Genomic DNA, 14,239 nt, shown 5'->3' on the forward strand with positions numbered 1-14,239 from the left:
GGTTTCTCATGTCCTTGTTGTTAAGCGAATTCTTCGATATCTCAAAGGTACATCATTTCAAACCAGGCCCCATGCATCTGCAATCTTATAGTGATGCAGATTGGGCAAGTGATCCAAACGATAGGAGATCCACTTCAGGTTTTATTGTGTTTCTTGGTTCAAATCCTATTTCGTGGGCGTCGAAGAAACAACATATTGTGTCTCGATCTTCCACAGAAGCTGAGTACCGTGCTCTTGCTATTACAGCTGCTGAACTTGCTTGGATTCGACAGCTCTTTTGTGATATGCATATCTCTTTACCTTTTTCTCCCATGATCTATTGCGATAATATCTCTGCTATTGCCCTCTCTACAAATCCTGTGTTCCATGCTAAGTCAAAACACATTGAAATAGACTATCATTTTGTTCGGGAGAGGGTCACTAGTGGAGATCTTCAGGTTCAGCATGTTTCATCTGCTGATCAGTCTGCAGACATACTTACAAAGGGTTTGTCTACACCCTTGTTTCAGCAGCATTGTGCCAATCTAATGCTCAGTGCTCTCGAGCATCATATTGAGGGGGGATATAAGAAGAATGAAGTAGAAAATAGTGGTCCAAGTGAAAGTAACTAATGCCACTTGTCAAGAGACTACAAAGGTTGGTATATTAGTTGGAATCTTGGTTGTTACAGATATAGTTAGTTGGAATAAGGAGATAGTTGGTTGACATAAGGAGGTAGTTAAAAGGAGGTTACTTACTTTGTAAGATTGAGTTTCTAGAAACACTTATATAAGTGTGGATTGTAAAACAATACAGTAAGGAAAAAACAAATACATTTACATCTATCATTTTCTCTCAATATTTCATACAATTTTCTGTTCTTCTAAAGTTCATACATTCTGCTATCTTCACATGCACCACATAATTCATGACAAAAGCAATGAACACAACGTTCTTATTTTCGCTATCGCCGATGCCCAGCGACACGTAAAAGTATCCGATAAATGGATTGCAATTCCTCAACTTGGACTTTCTGCTTGTTCTACCACTTGATTTTTCCCTCCAGGCAACCACTCTTTTGGCCTAGAGACCATCCACGTTCGCCCCCTCTCCTTATCCTTTGACAATTATGTACTTACGTTCGTTTCGCATGTAGTCAGCTATTGCAACTAATCGGCAAAACTTCATTAAGACTCGGCAATCATCTTCAAAAACACATCGTCACGATCATACTGATCAATGCTTGATGAAAACTCGCTCATGGGCCAAAAGGAATCGAATGCCATCAGATCATCATGCGACAGTAGATAATCACTTGGTGACGAATGGTTGTTGTGGCTTGTCACCGTATGATCACTTGTTGCCTTGACGATCAGTTCTTCTTTAACTGATGATGAAGCGAAGGATGTGAAGTGCTCTTGTTTGTTTTCCAAACAGTTGGCGTTGTCAAAGCTAATGAATTTTGAGGAATCTCTAGGACTAGTGCAATCCAAGACCAGTTCAGAAGCTTTGGGGTAGTCTCTGCACGTGTGGGTGCCATAATATGTGGTTCGAAACACTGGTGGATGATCTTGAACTTGTTGCACTTGCTTGGTTGCTTTGCACGCTTGATTGTATTTGTGAGTGCATCTAAAGTAGTTCCTGCATACATATAACATAAATATGGTCAACTTTATTTATTGAAGTTTGTTACAATTTTACAAGGTAAATCGTTCATGTACCTTGGATGCTTGGCATTGTGGATAACTTTCTGTCCGTACTTTCTCCATGCATGACTGTCATCAATGTTCGAAGCAGGAGTGTCTGTAGTCCAAGAGTGTGAAGCCTTTCTGCAAGGAACAAGTTGCAACTCTTTCTTAAAACTTTTAACATTAAATTAGGAAAAATTCCTATCTATTTTTTTTATTTTTTTTTATTTTTATAAAATGTACGGTTAACGTTAAGTGGTAATACTGCCATGGTAAGAAGGATACAAGTGAGACATTTAGATCATTAAATATAACGAACAGTAAAAGCATCAAAATTTTGTCAGAATATGGCACAACGTGAACATATGAGAGCAAGTGGTAGTCTTCACTCTTTTGTTTCAATAGAAATTCTATGCATTATTAAATAAAAATATATTAATTATATTCGTTCACAGGAATCAACAGCGGTTGTGAGTAAATTAATTGTAATTATAGTTGTTCACACATCCACATAATCTAACAACTATTATGAACAAATCAATAAGGAACAACATAAGCATTCAAATTTTGTCAGAATATGCTATAAAATGACATATGAGAGCAAGTGGTAGTCTTCAATCTTTTGTCTCTACATAAATTCTATGCATTATTGAATAAAATAAATAAATAAACATATTCATCCACAGGAATCCAATAGCTATTATATGAGTAAATGAATTATAATTATAGTTATCAACAGGAATCTAAGAACTATTATGAGCAAATTAATTACAGCTTTCCTTATCACACACAAGTGGGATGATTAATTGTCAAAGTAAAAAACTCTTACATTTCATACACAGATACTTGAGATTGAACAATCAAATAATCATACATGGAAAAATTCTTTAACTGAAAAAAAAAATCATTTGCAACAATATGTTAATGAAGATGTTGATGAATATTACCTAGGTAGTAATTAATTAGAGAAATATAACTAATTACCTTCTCTTGTAGGAACCTCTTCGATCCTTGAAGGTTGAAGTGCTCTTACAACTGATCTCCTCCTCATTATAATCTTCAGACTTAATATTAGCTGCATGATCATGATTAGCATCCCAAGATGATGAATATGCACCACCACCACGACCGTCACTAACACCAGTACTACCACCACTGACTCCACTACTATTTCCTTGAATCTGATCAGAAACAAACTCCTGGTCAGACTCCTTCCCATTTATAATCAAAAGGGTATTCACAAATGACCCCAAAATCTTATTAACAATACCTTCAGCCGATCCCCCATCATCACCATTAACAACAAGTGATCTATTAGCAAAAGCCTTACTAAGTTGACTTGCCAGTTCACGCCCTTGGATCAACTCCTCCACCACCCTCTCCCTATTTGAGAGCACACTTTCCGGCCAAGACCACTCCATTTATCCTAATCTCTCCTGATTAGCAAGTAACTAATATAACGATTAAAAATTAATTGATCTCTCTGTGTTTCTGTGATGGTTTGCGGTATGCTTAGCTGTAGCCAAATTTCTGGATGGGAGGTATCCTTTTATACACGTCAAAAGGAGCCCTCCTGGTCAGCTTACAATTCAAGGAAGGAGAAGTGAAAGTCCATGAGACAATCCGACACACTCCCCGCCTTTGACGTCTTTCCCACCAACGGCTGGATGAGCCTCCACTTAAACGATTGTTGTATGTCGTCATTGCATGAGGTAACCCTAGCGTCATCAGCCACTGGTTCCTACTTGGCCTTGTCTAACCCTCTGGAAATTTAATCATTTTTATTTTGCTAACTTTATTAAACGAACAATTTAAATGTCTCAAGTTGTTATTATTTATCTTATCCTAATCAATCCCATCTCGTCCCAGTTGGACCAGATAAAAATTTTGGCCAAAATTACGATAGTACCCTTAGGGTTTGTTGATAAGACGACACTAAGGTAGTAGTTACATCCCCAAGTTCCTTGTTCTACTGTATCTAGTCCGTCCATGCAAGTGTAAACGTGTGAATAAGCTTCATTAGAGCAAAACTTTTTTTATATTATTGTCATGATTCATATACCTTATAGTCATAATTTCAATTCTAAATGTGATCGTATGATAGTTATGTTGATACACAAAATCAGTGAGGACTTTGGTACAACAGAAAATGTTAAGTTTGTGACATTCGCTAGATTGCTCCGGTCACTAGTGTGGATAAGTATGTAAATAGATAGAGACAGGGAAGCAAACACAAGATGTACGTGGTTCACCCAAATTGGTTACGTACACGGAGTAGAGGAGTTCTCATTAATTATGAAGGGTTTACACAAGTACATAGGTTCAAGCTCTCATTTAGTGAGTATTAGTGAATGATTTAGTACAAATCACATTAGGAAATATTGTGGGAAAATGATCTCTTTTTATAGAAGAGAGTTTCTAGCTTTGTTTTGACATTGACACGTGTTGTGTTGTGATTGGCTTCTGATGTTGACACGTGTCACGCTATGATTGGTTTTTGATGTCGACACATGTCACGCTGTGATTGACCTCCTGGTTGGAGGAAAACTCTTCTGGGTCCTTGACGATATAACGTTGACCGATGTTCGGTAGTTTCGAGATTGGTCAAGTATGGTACAAACAAGTTATATAACCTTTTATTATATTATAACTTTTTATGAGGCATCCAACGGTAGTTTAGTTGGAATATTCAAAGTTCATATTGTCAATGTTCAATTTTAGTAGTGGAAAATAGTAATAGATGTAATGTTACATGCATTTATTATAGAAGTGGTCATTTTGCTCCTTTAATTGGATCTCTAGTAATTAGTAATGTAATTATTAAATATGTGATTAATTAGAATTGGCTCAAGGACTTGTAAAATTGTTGATCAAATTTTTGGTGACATATTATGTGTGTGAATACATTCTCATTGGAGAATTTTTAGCATTTTAACTCAATGGCTACAATTCCTACATGTGTTTAATACAATTATTATTTCAATAATCAAATGTAATTATATTAAATACATATATTCATATGAATTATTTAACCGTCGAAGGATGATTGTATTAAACACATGTAAGTATTATATTGATCACTAAATTAAATTCAAATTTTAAAATATCTCCAATCATGCTCTTTATTTTATAGCGAAGTTTTAACTAAAACTATTAAAATTTTATTTTAGGAGTTCTCTGTACTCCCTACTTTAGAAAGTTATAATGACTATGAGTCAATAATTAGCCAATAAAAATTATTTATTTATCGAATTAACTACCATTAATTATAGAGAGCCACTAGGAGCTCATTTCCCCTCCCTGTATTTAAGAGCTCCGAAATGAATTCCTATTTTAAGATGTGGATACATCCCGGCCTGGGCCCCCACCACATCTCGGCCCCGACTCTACCGTAACATGAAATTGTCTGCTTTGGGCCCCGACCAAGCCCTCACGGTTTTGTTTCTGGGAACTCACACGAGAACTTCCCATTGGGTCATCCATCATGGGAATGCTCTCGCGCGAACTCGTTTAACTTCGGAGTTCCGATAGAACCCAAAGCCAGTGAACTCCAAAAGGCCTCGTGCTAGGTAGAGATGAGAATATACATATAAGGCTTACAGGATCCACTCCTCTGGACAATGTGAGATGTCACAGCATAATTACAATTAATTTTTGTGAAATTCTCCCTAAATTCTAGTTAGCATTGAGGGAGATTCATATTTCATCTCTAAAACTTGAAATTAACTTGTAAGCAAGAAAGACAAAATTTATTGGTAACCAAGCCAAAACTCAGTTACAATTCTTTTCATGATCTTGTGAAAATATTCCTAATATCTAAGAACACTACTTACGGTATTCCTAATATCTAAGAACACAACTTACGGTAATGTTAGGTAAATTAATGATTTAGACTAAATTTGTAAATTATATGTTGTGACACCGGTAAGAAATAAGCACGTAAATCAATAGTAACGTTATATAATTTATAAAATTTGATCTAAATAGTCGGTCTTCCTAACATTACCCTTATAATAAATGAGACAACCCAATCTGCACCAGCTCAAGTGCTTTCTTATACAGTCCTTGTAACATCTCACATCGCCCAGGGGAGTGGACATGTAAGCCTTATATGTATATTCTCATCTCTACCTGGCACGAGGCCTTTTGAGAGCTCACTGGCTTCAGGTTTTGTATGAACTCCGAAGTTAAGCGAGAAAGGGGTCAGAGTATTCTCAGGATTGATGAACCATTGGGAAGTTCTGCTTGTGTGAGTTCTCAGAAACAAAACAGTAAGGGCGTGGTCGGAGCCCAAAACGGATAATATCGTGCTACAGCGAAATCGAACCCGGGATGTGGTGGGGGCCCGGGCCAGGATGTGACAGCCCTTGTCTTAGGGGTAATTGCATCGATCTTAAGCAAGATTTGTGAACTGCAATAACAAACGACTTACTAGGTTTTGTTTATGGAAAGAATAAACAATAAAATTATAATAATAGTTAGAGCACTAGCCTTTACTGCACGCATGTGAGTTTAGACAAATGTTTGAGAGATCAAGGCAATGAACCACGAGCATTGTCGAACCAGATGCATCTACGAGTCGTGACCATTGACGTACTTTAATAGTCCAATAGTTCGATAGTGCAATAGTTCAACTTTTGGTATAAGAGCTTAGCGCAAAGCAATGTACAATTTGATTTCTTACAGAAAAATACTAGGGAGGGAGATTACACTTTTGTATTATGTATTTGTGTATAATTTGATGTGATAAGTGATATGTACATGCAGTGTCAATAAATGAATTTATATCACTAAATGACATCACTTGTTAAATGAGATGGTATACCATTATAGTATAAATATATATGTGGTTTCTCTAGCATACTATATCCAATAATTTTAAAATTTTCATGCCTAGTACACCCTAAACCCTTTTGTCACCTCTTTTTTCTGCTACAGTTTTTCTTTTTTCCCCCCCCCTGAACTGAAACGATTCGAATTATCGAAAAGGTATGACAGTAGAAAGTTACCTTCCCTGGGTGAAGAAACAGATAGAAAAAGCCTCCAAAATTCAATTTCAAGTTAAGTTTTACCTAGAATTATGATTGCATTAGAGAGAGTACGTGACTCCAACAATCCTCTTACAATAACAAAGTGTATCTGAACCCAAAAGTCAGCTGTGTTCCCGTCCTGTACGGACTAGAAAATTGGACAAGTTGAAAATATTGCAGTTTGAGCACATTTCTGTTCAAACTTCTAGTCACTCTAGATTACGTTCACACTGTTTATATTTGTTTTTTTCCTGGCAATCAAGTTAAAATAATTTAAGCATGTGTTGCAAGCCACTTTATTATTTTATTATTGGAAGATATGGTTTGTGATATAATTCCAAAAATTGGTCAATGCAAGAGATCATCCATTCGCTTAACCGTGTCTGCTAATTTGATTAGGAATTTTATACAACCTCACCTTTAGGCTTTAGTTGTTAACAGGATCCTATCAGGTCCATAAAATTTTGAAATTGAAGACCCGTTTATAAATGCTTTTGTGAAAAATACTTCTACTTTTAGGATTTCTTTATTTATCAAAAGACTACTTTTAGGGCTTTTGTTGAAAGGATAATAGAACTTTTATTAAAAAATCAACAGTAGTTTATACGCGTTAAATTAAAAAAACATTATTAATATAGTGGTGAGTTTAATAAGTGCGGTCCTTATTTTATAAAAATCAAAATCATCGCATCTATGTATTATACTAATTAACAATAAGGCTCATTTCTACCAAACTCAAATTTCCCGATCCACGCCAAAAAAATCTCTACTAAACAAAGTAAAAGAGTTAATTCACTCTTTTTTTCCGTAAAACCAAATATCAAGGTCTTGTGTCTTTCTTTCCTCACGAAACTCATCCCCCACTAAGAAAATATTATCTAAAATAAAACTCAATTTATTTGTGAAGAAAAAAAGTACTTAAAATTAAACTCTATTCAAATTTTAAACTCAAACATGTATTCTAAAGTACTTTTATAGTCCACTAGTAACTTTAAATTTTTCTTATCATAACCTTTTAGTTTTTGTTTTTTTTGGTCAAATAAACCTTTTAGTTATCCAAAAGCATAATTTTAGTTATTCTTGTCATAAACCCTAGTCCGGACCGTTGAAGAAAAATTGCACAATGTAAGCAAGAGTGAAAATTAGCAAATTAGCAAATCAGCAAAAACAAAAACTGAGATGATACGAAGGATGAAATAACATGAAATTTTCTTCCTTCTTTTTTTTCATTTTATACGTTAAGCTGTAAAAAAACAATATTTATCATTTTTAGCCAAAATTTAGCATCTCAATTCATAAATACCAATTTTTATTAAAAATTTCAAATATAGCAAAAAGACCAAGTAAATAGACTCAAATGCCCTCACCATTGAAAACTGTATAAATGTAAACTAAAAAGAGATGGCCTTTTTTCGGTTTTATAGTTTGAATGTCTGATAATATCCGAATCCCAAACTCAAAAAGTAGAATGAACGAAAAAAGATTGAGCACAAACAACTGTCAAATTCATTTCTTACTTGATAAAGCTACAACATAGGTCATAATGATAATTTCATAGAACAAAATTTCTGCATATTTTTGTGTAACAATTAACTGGTATTTAGTATTAGGGTTTTGACGGCAATGACGAAGAATGACGAAGTTTGATCTCACTGATTGTTTATTTTCTCCCAAGAAAATGAGCTTATAAATTTGACCTTAGCATGGAGCATATACACTTTTTAATCGATTCTATAAAAAAGTAAATTCATATGAAAAAAGTGTCGATTTTTTCAATGCTGCAGCTGACCATATATTCCTTGTTCTATATGTCTGCAACTGGTCCCCGACCTTTTCCATCCCCATTCCTTGCTGAACAACCGTGCAAAAACTTTGAAAGGGTTTTGGGTTCTAAATGGTAATTTGAATTTAATTTAGAGGGCATATAAGCTTATTCAGTTGAGTTTTCTGCTCTAATTGAATTTTTTTTATAAAAACTGACATTTATGAATTGGATGGCCAAATTTTGACTATAAACGATAAAAACCCGTAAAAAAAGGACAGATCTGATCTCTACACCAACCTATTATATACTCTGGTTTTTTTTTCCTTCTGTTTTTTTCTTTCCTCCCTCTGACTCTCTTTCCTTTAGGTTTCCCCTCTCTCTGCACTACATCATGACAAAGCTATGAACGCAACCATCTTATTTCTTCGCTATTGTCAATGCCTGACGACATCTAAAAGTATTCGACAGATTGCTTGAGATTTCTCAACTCGGACTTTATTTCTTCTTTTTTTTCTTCCACCAGATTCCCCTTCCCTACTGTAGTTAGCCAAACAAGTTTTCTGTATCCACCACGCTCATTTGGACTAGACCATCCACCTTCCGTTCTTCTTATCTTTTGACGGGATACTCCGTTCTGTTTTCAAATACTTATGATTTGTTTCGCATGTAGTCAGCTAATGCAACTAATCTGCAGAACGAGAGGAAAGAAACATCAAGTGATGTTATGATTCGGATTTTACATGTATGATAACAAGTTGTTATAAAACACAACGTTGATTCGTTTGGACACAAAGACATCAACTCATTGCTCATGAATAGGTTGTTAGGAGTAATAGATCCAATGGTTGTAGTCTTGTCAAGTGTCATAAGATGTAGTAGGCAGTTAAGATTGTTGGTTGCTTATCTTGTAAGCTATACTGTAGTTAGCATATATACCTTGTAAGAAAACAGTTGTAACTAACAAAGAATATCAATACAGAAAATACAGTTTCTTCCTCTCTAAGTTTCTCTCAATTCTCTCTCTTCTCCTTCATTGATCTCTGTCAATCTTCTTTCTCTCTTTCTACTGCATACATGATCCTTGGTTAATATAGGTTAGACAATCAATTTTCTCCCAAATACCAAATAATGAAATAAACCAGTACTGTATAATTATTAAGTTTCATACGATATTTTCAACTAGGGTACCTAGCCATGCAAATTGTTTAAAAGAATGCTCCATCAACAATATCTTATGTATCTTTGAAAAAAAAGCTCACCTTTGATACTTTATAACTGCATTCCGTTGGAAAGCTGCATGACAGACAAACACAAGGGAAGCCATCTCAGAATGAACATTTGTCTCGAAGCCTATAATGCATGTCAACTTGGACTGTCATCTTGCTTTGAGCTCAAATGTTTACGTTGTCTATTTAAAATCTCATCAGCAGCTATCTGAATATCTGAAGGGCAAAAAATATGATTTACAACTTTGAACACAAAGCGAGGGAGCAACGCGACAACCGTTATAAGCAAAATGGCGATCCAATATGTGGGAGACTTTGCCAAATGGTATATAGTCCTGCACCAAAAAAAGAATGTGGGGGACAATCAGCTTAACGCAATAAAACATTATACGTTTCAAAACAGAGAAAGAAAAGCAGAAGTCAACGAATCTAACCAGTAATTAGGAAAGACAGGTATAGAATCCAATACCACCATACAGGCATACATGATTATTGAACCCCATACTGCAATATGAGTGATGGATACCCAACGATGAATGTCCAATGCCAAATGTATGTTGACAAGAACAACAACTGCTATTGTCCATAAACTGCCCATGCTCCTTATGTCTATTGAGCTATCCTTATACGTGAAGAGAGGTACATAGAAGAGAACAAGACTCTGCCATAGGGTGTCAAGCATTGTGATCCAGAAGAGATGTAAATTGTATGCCTCGTGTCTATGGCCCGCACCATAGAGTTTCGGATATTGTAACAGTGTCCTGTGGCTCAAGTCTTTGACGTGCAATACATAATGTATTAATGGTTTCCTTTTTATTTTAATTATAGTGTATATTTTAGTCTTTTACGAATGGTTTGATGAGTGTTATTGACTGGTAAATGCTTTTTATCTGAATTTGGAAGTTTATGGCTTATTTGAGTAGGGATTTGAACTTGTTTGATGTGAGGTGTAATTTGAATGAGCATAGAAAGGTGTCGTCGTTTTTTTCCCTTCCTCCTCTCTTTCCTTTCTCATCACTATCACAATATCAAACAGCTGGTGTGCAACCTTGTTATAACTGAATTTTGTTGATCATGAAAAATGGAAATTTTGACCCCAAGAGAAAAACGGAAAACTGAACTTCGACGTACGAGAAATATTTTTAAATCGAAAAAGGTCAAAAAAAAAAAAGGTTAAACCAAAACTTAAATCCGACCTGCCGGTGACCTAAGGATGGCTGAGAGCATATTACCCCCTACAGTCGTCCGCTTTACCAACTCAGGCAAGGCAAGGTCGGATTGCTGTAGATTGCATGGGATTTGGTTTCCAAATAGTGATAGAACATAATAGTGCAATGTGGCAAAAAATTAGCAAAATGGGAATTAATCGAATTAATTATTTGATTATCACCACGAAAATTTGTTACATTTCGTTGTTTAATCTTTATTTTTGTTTTTTTATTTTTTATTTTGGGGTTACTGTTGACTAATTGGGATACTAATTCAATTCGTATATATCTTTCGTACGCCTCTTTTGGTGACAATGAGTCGATGAGATTTTGAGATTGAGCGTGCTAAATCATTAGAGCATTCCAAAGTTTAGTTTTGGATATTTTGGAGTTTTGAATCATCTAGTATTCAAGCGAATGATTACCTTGAGTTTTTAGAAACTTTACATTGTAATCATATATATGGAATTTGATTTATTTTAACCTCAGTCTGGATGTTTTAAATGGAGATATGCTTGGTGTAACCGAAAAGTTAATTAAAAATGCATGAATTTTCCTTCCAATATGATTTAGTTTAGAAAAAAAAAATACAATTATGGAATTTGAATAAAATTATGCAAAAAAAAAAATTATTATTTTCAACTTGTTTAAAAAATGGGTAAACGAAATGGGTAAAAAATGGTATGCGGTTATAGTTAAATGAGTATGTGGTTATGGGTATGGGGTACCCGTTTATGCAATTACCGACGGGTAAACGGTTATGCGGAAGGACTTAAATGGTTATAGATAAATAACCGCGGTTATCCGCTCACCATAACTGTCGTCCATTCCTACTTGCAATTAGTTAAACCTCATCTTAGTGAGCCTAATATACATTTTGGTAGTTCACCATAATTTTTTGAAACGAACACAACATTTTTTTTTACTAGCCAAAATTTTTGGATTTTGGGTTCGTACCAAAGAGAAGTAGAAAACTTGTAAAAAGGAGGTCAGATGTCCGAAACCACTTTATTACTCAGCCCCCTAGTGTAAATATATACTTGTATTAAAAAAAAAAAAACTTGTAAAAATGAGGTCAAAATCCAAAATAATCCTAAGTACAAATGCACATGACTTAATTTGGATGAAAACTTAACAATGACAGAGAGATGACAAATTAATAATTTCAAAAAATTAATATAACAAGTCGCTTAAAATTTTAGTTTACTGACATTTCAAAAAAAATTCCACTACAAAAACTATGAACACAACATTCTTATTTTCGTTATTGTCGATGCCCAGCGCGACACCTAAAAGTATCCGACAAATGTGACCAAAAAAAAAAAAAGTATCCGACAAATGGATTGAGATTCTTCAACTCGGACTTTTTTCTTCTTCTACCACTTGATTTCCCCTCCAGGCAAGCACTCTTTGGGCCTAGAGACCATCCACGTTCCCCCTCTCCTCATCCTTTGACAATTATGTATTTCGTTCGTTTCGCGTGTAGTGATCATCTAGTGCAAATAATCTGCAAAGTTTCATTATATATCAAAGACAGACTCGGCAAACATCCTCAAAAACACATCATCGTGATCATACTGATCAATGCTGGATGAAAACCCGCCCATGGGCTCAGAGGACGCGAATTCCATCAGATCATCATGCAACACGAGATAATCACTGGGTAGCGAATGGTTGTGGTGGCTTGTCACCGTATGATCACTTGTTGCCTTGACGACTAGTTCTTTTTTAACTGATGATGAAGTGAAGGATGCGGGAAATGGGTGCTCTTGTTTGTTTGTAAAACAATTGACGTTGTCAAAACTAATAAACTTTGAAGAATCTCTAGGATTTGTGCAATCCAAGACCAATTCAGAAGTTTTGAGGTAGTCTCTGCAACTGTGGGTGCCATAATATGTTGTTCGAAACACTGATGGATGATCTTGAACTTGTTGCACGTGCTTGGTTGCTTTGCACGCTTGATCGTATTTGTGAGTGCATCTAAAGTAGTTCCTGCATATATATAACTATGGTCAACTTCATTTTTGAAAGTATTACCATTTTAATTATTGAAATTTCTTACAATTTTACGAGGTAAATCGTGTAAATCGCATATATGCACGTACCTTGGATGCTTGGCATTGTGGATATTTTTTTGTCCATACTTTCTCCATGCATGACCGTCGGCAATCAAAGCAGGAATGTCTCTTGTCCAAGAGTGTGAAGTCTTTCTGCAAGGAATCAACAAGTTGCAATTCTCTGTTATTAAAACTTTTAAATTATTAAATTAGGCAAAGTTCCCATCTATTTTTCATGAAACGTACTGTTAACGTTAAGTGGTAATGCTGCCATGGTAAGAAGGATAGGAATGGATATTTAGATCATTCAATACAAGGAACAATAGAAGCATCAGCATCCAAATTTTGTCAAAGTATGGCAGAACATGAACATATGAAACCAAGTGGTACAGTCTTCTCTATTTTGTCTCAATAAAAATTCTATGCATTTTTGAATAAAAAATGATAATAATATTTATTCACAGGAATCTAACAGCTGTTGTGATCTAACAGCTACTGTGAGTAACTTAATTATAATTATAGTTGTTCACACATCTACATAAATCTAACAGCTATTATGAGCAGTTAATTATAACTATTCTTATCTCACAGATGTGGATGATTAATTGGCAGAGTAAAACACTATTTACTACTGTACGTTTCATGAAATGTTTGAGATTGAACAATCAATTAATCATGCATGGAAAGAGTCTTTATCTGGAAAAAAAATCATTTTGAACAATATGTTAATGCAGATGTTGATGAGTATTACCTAGGTAGTAATTAATTAGAGAAATATAACTAATTACCTTCTCTTGTAAGAACCTCTACGATCCTTGAAGGTTGAAGTGCTCTTACAACTGATCTCCTCCTCAGTATAATCTTCAGACTTAATAACAGCTGCATGATCATGATTACCAACCCAAGATGATGAATCTGCACCACCACCACCACCACTAACATCATTACTATTTCCTTGAATCTGATCAGGAACAAACTCCTGATCAGACTCCTTCCCATTTAAAATCAGTAGGGTATTCACAAAAGACCCCAAAATCTTATTAACAGTACCCTCATCCGATCCACCATCAACACCATTAACAAGGATTGGCCTATTATCGAAAACCCTACTAAGTTGACTTGCCAGTTCACGCCCTTGGATCAACTCCTCCACCATCCTCTCCCTATTTGATAGCACACTCTCCGGCCACGACCACTGCATTAATCCTAATTTCTTGATTAACAACAAACTAATATACTGATTTTATATTGGAGAGTTTGTGGTGTGGTTGGGTTTGCTGTAGCCA

General features: G+C 35.1%; 2 protein-coding genes across 3 annotated transcripts; both read right to left on the minus strand.

The window, feature by feature from the left end:
- Nucleotides 1-733: 733 nt before the first annotated feature.
- On the minus strand, nt 734-3,209 carry LOC103450772 (WRKY DNA-binding transcription factor 70-like). 2 transcript variants are annotated; one of them, XM_070810199.1, is made up of 4 exons: nt 2,938-3,078; nt 2,652-2,848; nt 1,701-1,808; nt 734-1,620 (listed from the first exon to the last, which is right to left on the minus strand). In XM_070810199.1, the coding sequence occupies exons 1-4, from the start codon at nt 2,962-2,964 to the stop codon at nt 1,167-1,169; spliced, it is 786 nt and encodes a 261-aa protein (XP_070666300.1). In that variant the 5' UTR covers nt 2,965-3,078; the 3' UTR covers nt 734-1,166. The 2 variants fall into 2 exon arrangements, with proteins under 2 accessions (XP_070666300.1, XP_070666299.1); XM_070810198.1 differs by having other exon boundaries at nt 2,652-3,209.
- Nucleotides 3,210-12,082: 8,873 nt separating this feature from the next.
- On the minus strand, nt 12,083-14,239 carry LOC103450771 (WRKY DNA-binding transcription factor 70-like). Its single transcript, XM_008390147.4, has 3 exons — nt 13,742-14,239; nt 13,002-13,106; nt 12,083-12,888 (listed from the first exon to the last, which is right to left on the minus strand). The coding sequence occupies exons 1-3, from the start codon at nt 14,152-14,154 to the stop codon at nt 12,417-12,419; spliced, it is 990 nt and encodes a 329-aa protein (XP_008388369.1). The 5' UTR covers nt 14,155-14,239; the 3' UTR covers nt 12,083-12,416.

Source organism: Malus domestica, chromosome 12 (assembly GCF_042453785.1).
Source record: "Malus domestica chromosome 12, GDT2T_hap1".
Classification (NCBI taxonomy): Eukaryota; Viridiplantae; Streptophyta; class Magnoliopsida; order Rosales; family Rosaceae; genus Malus; species Malus domestica.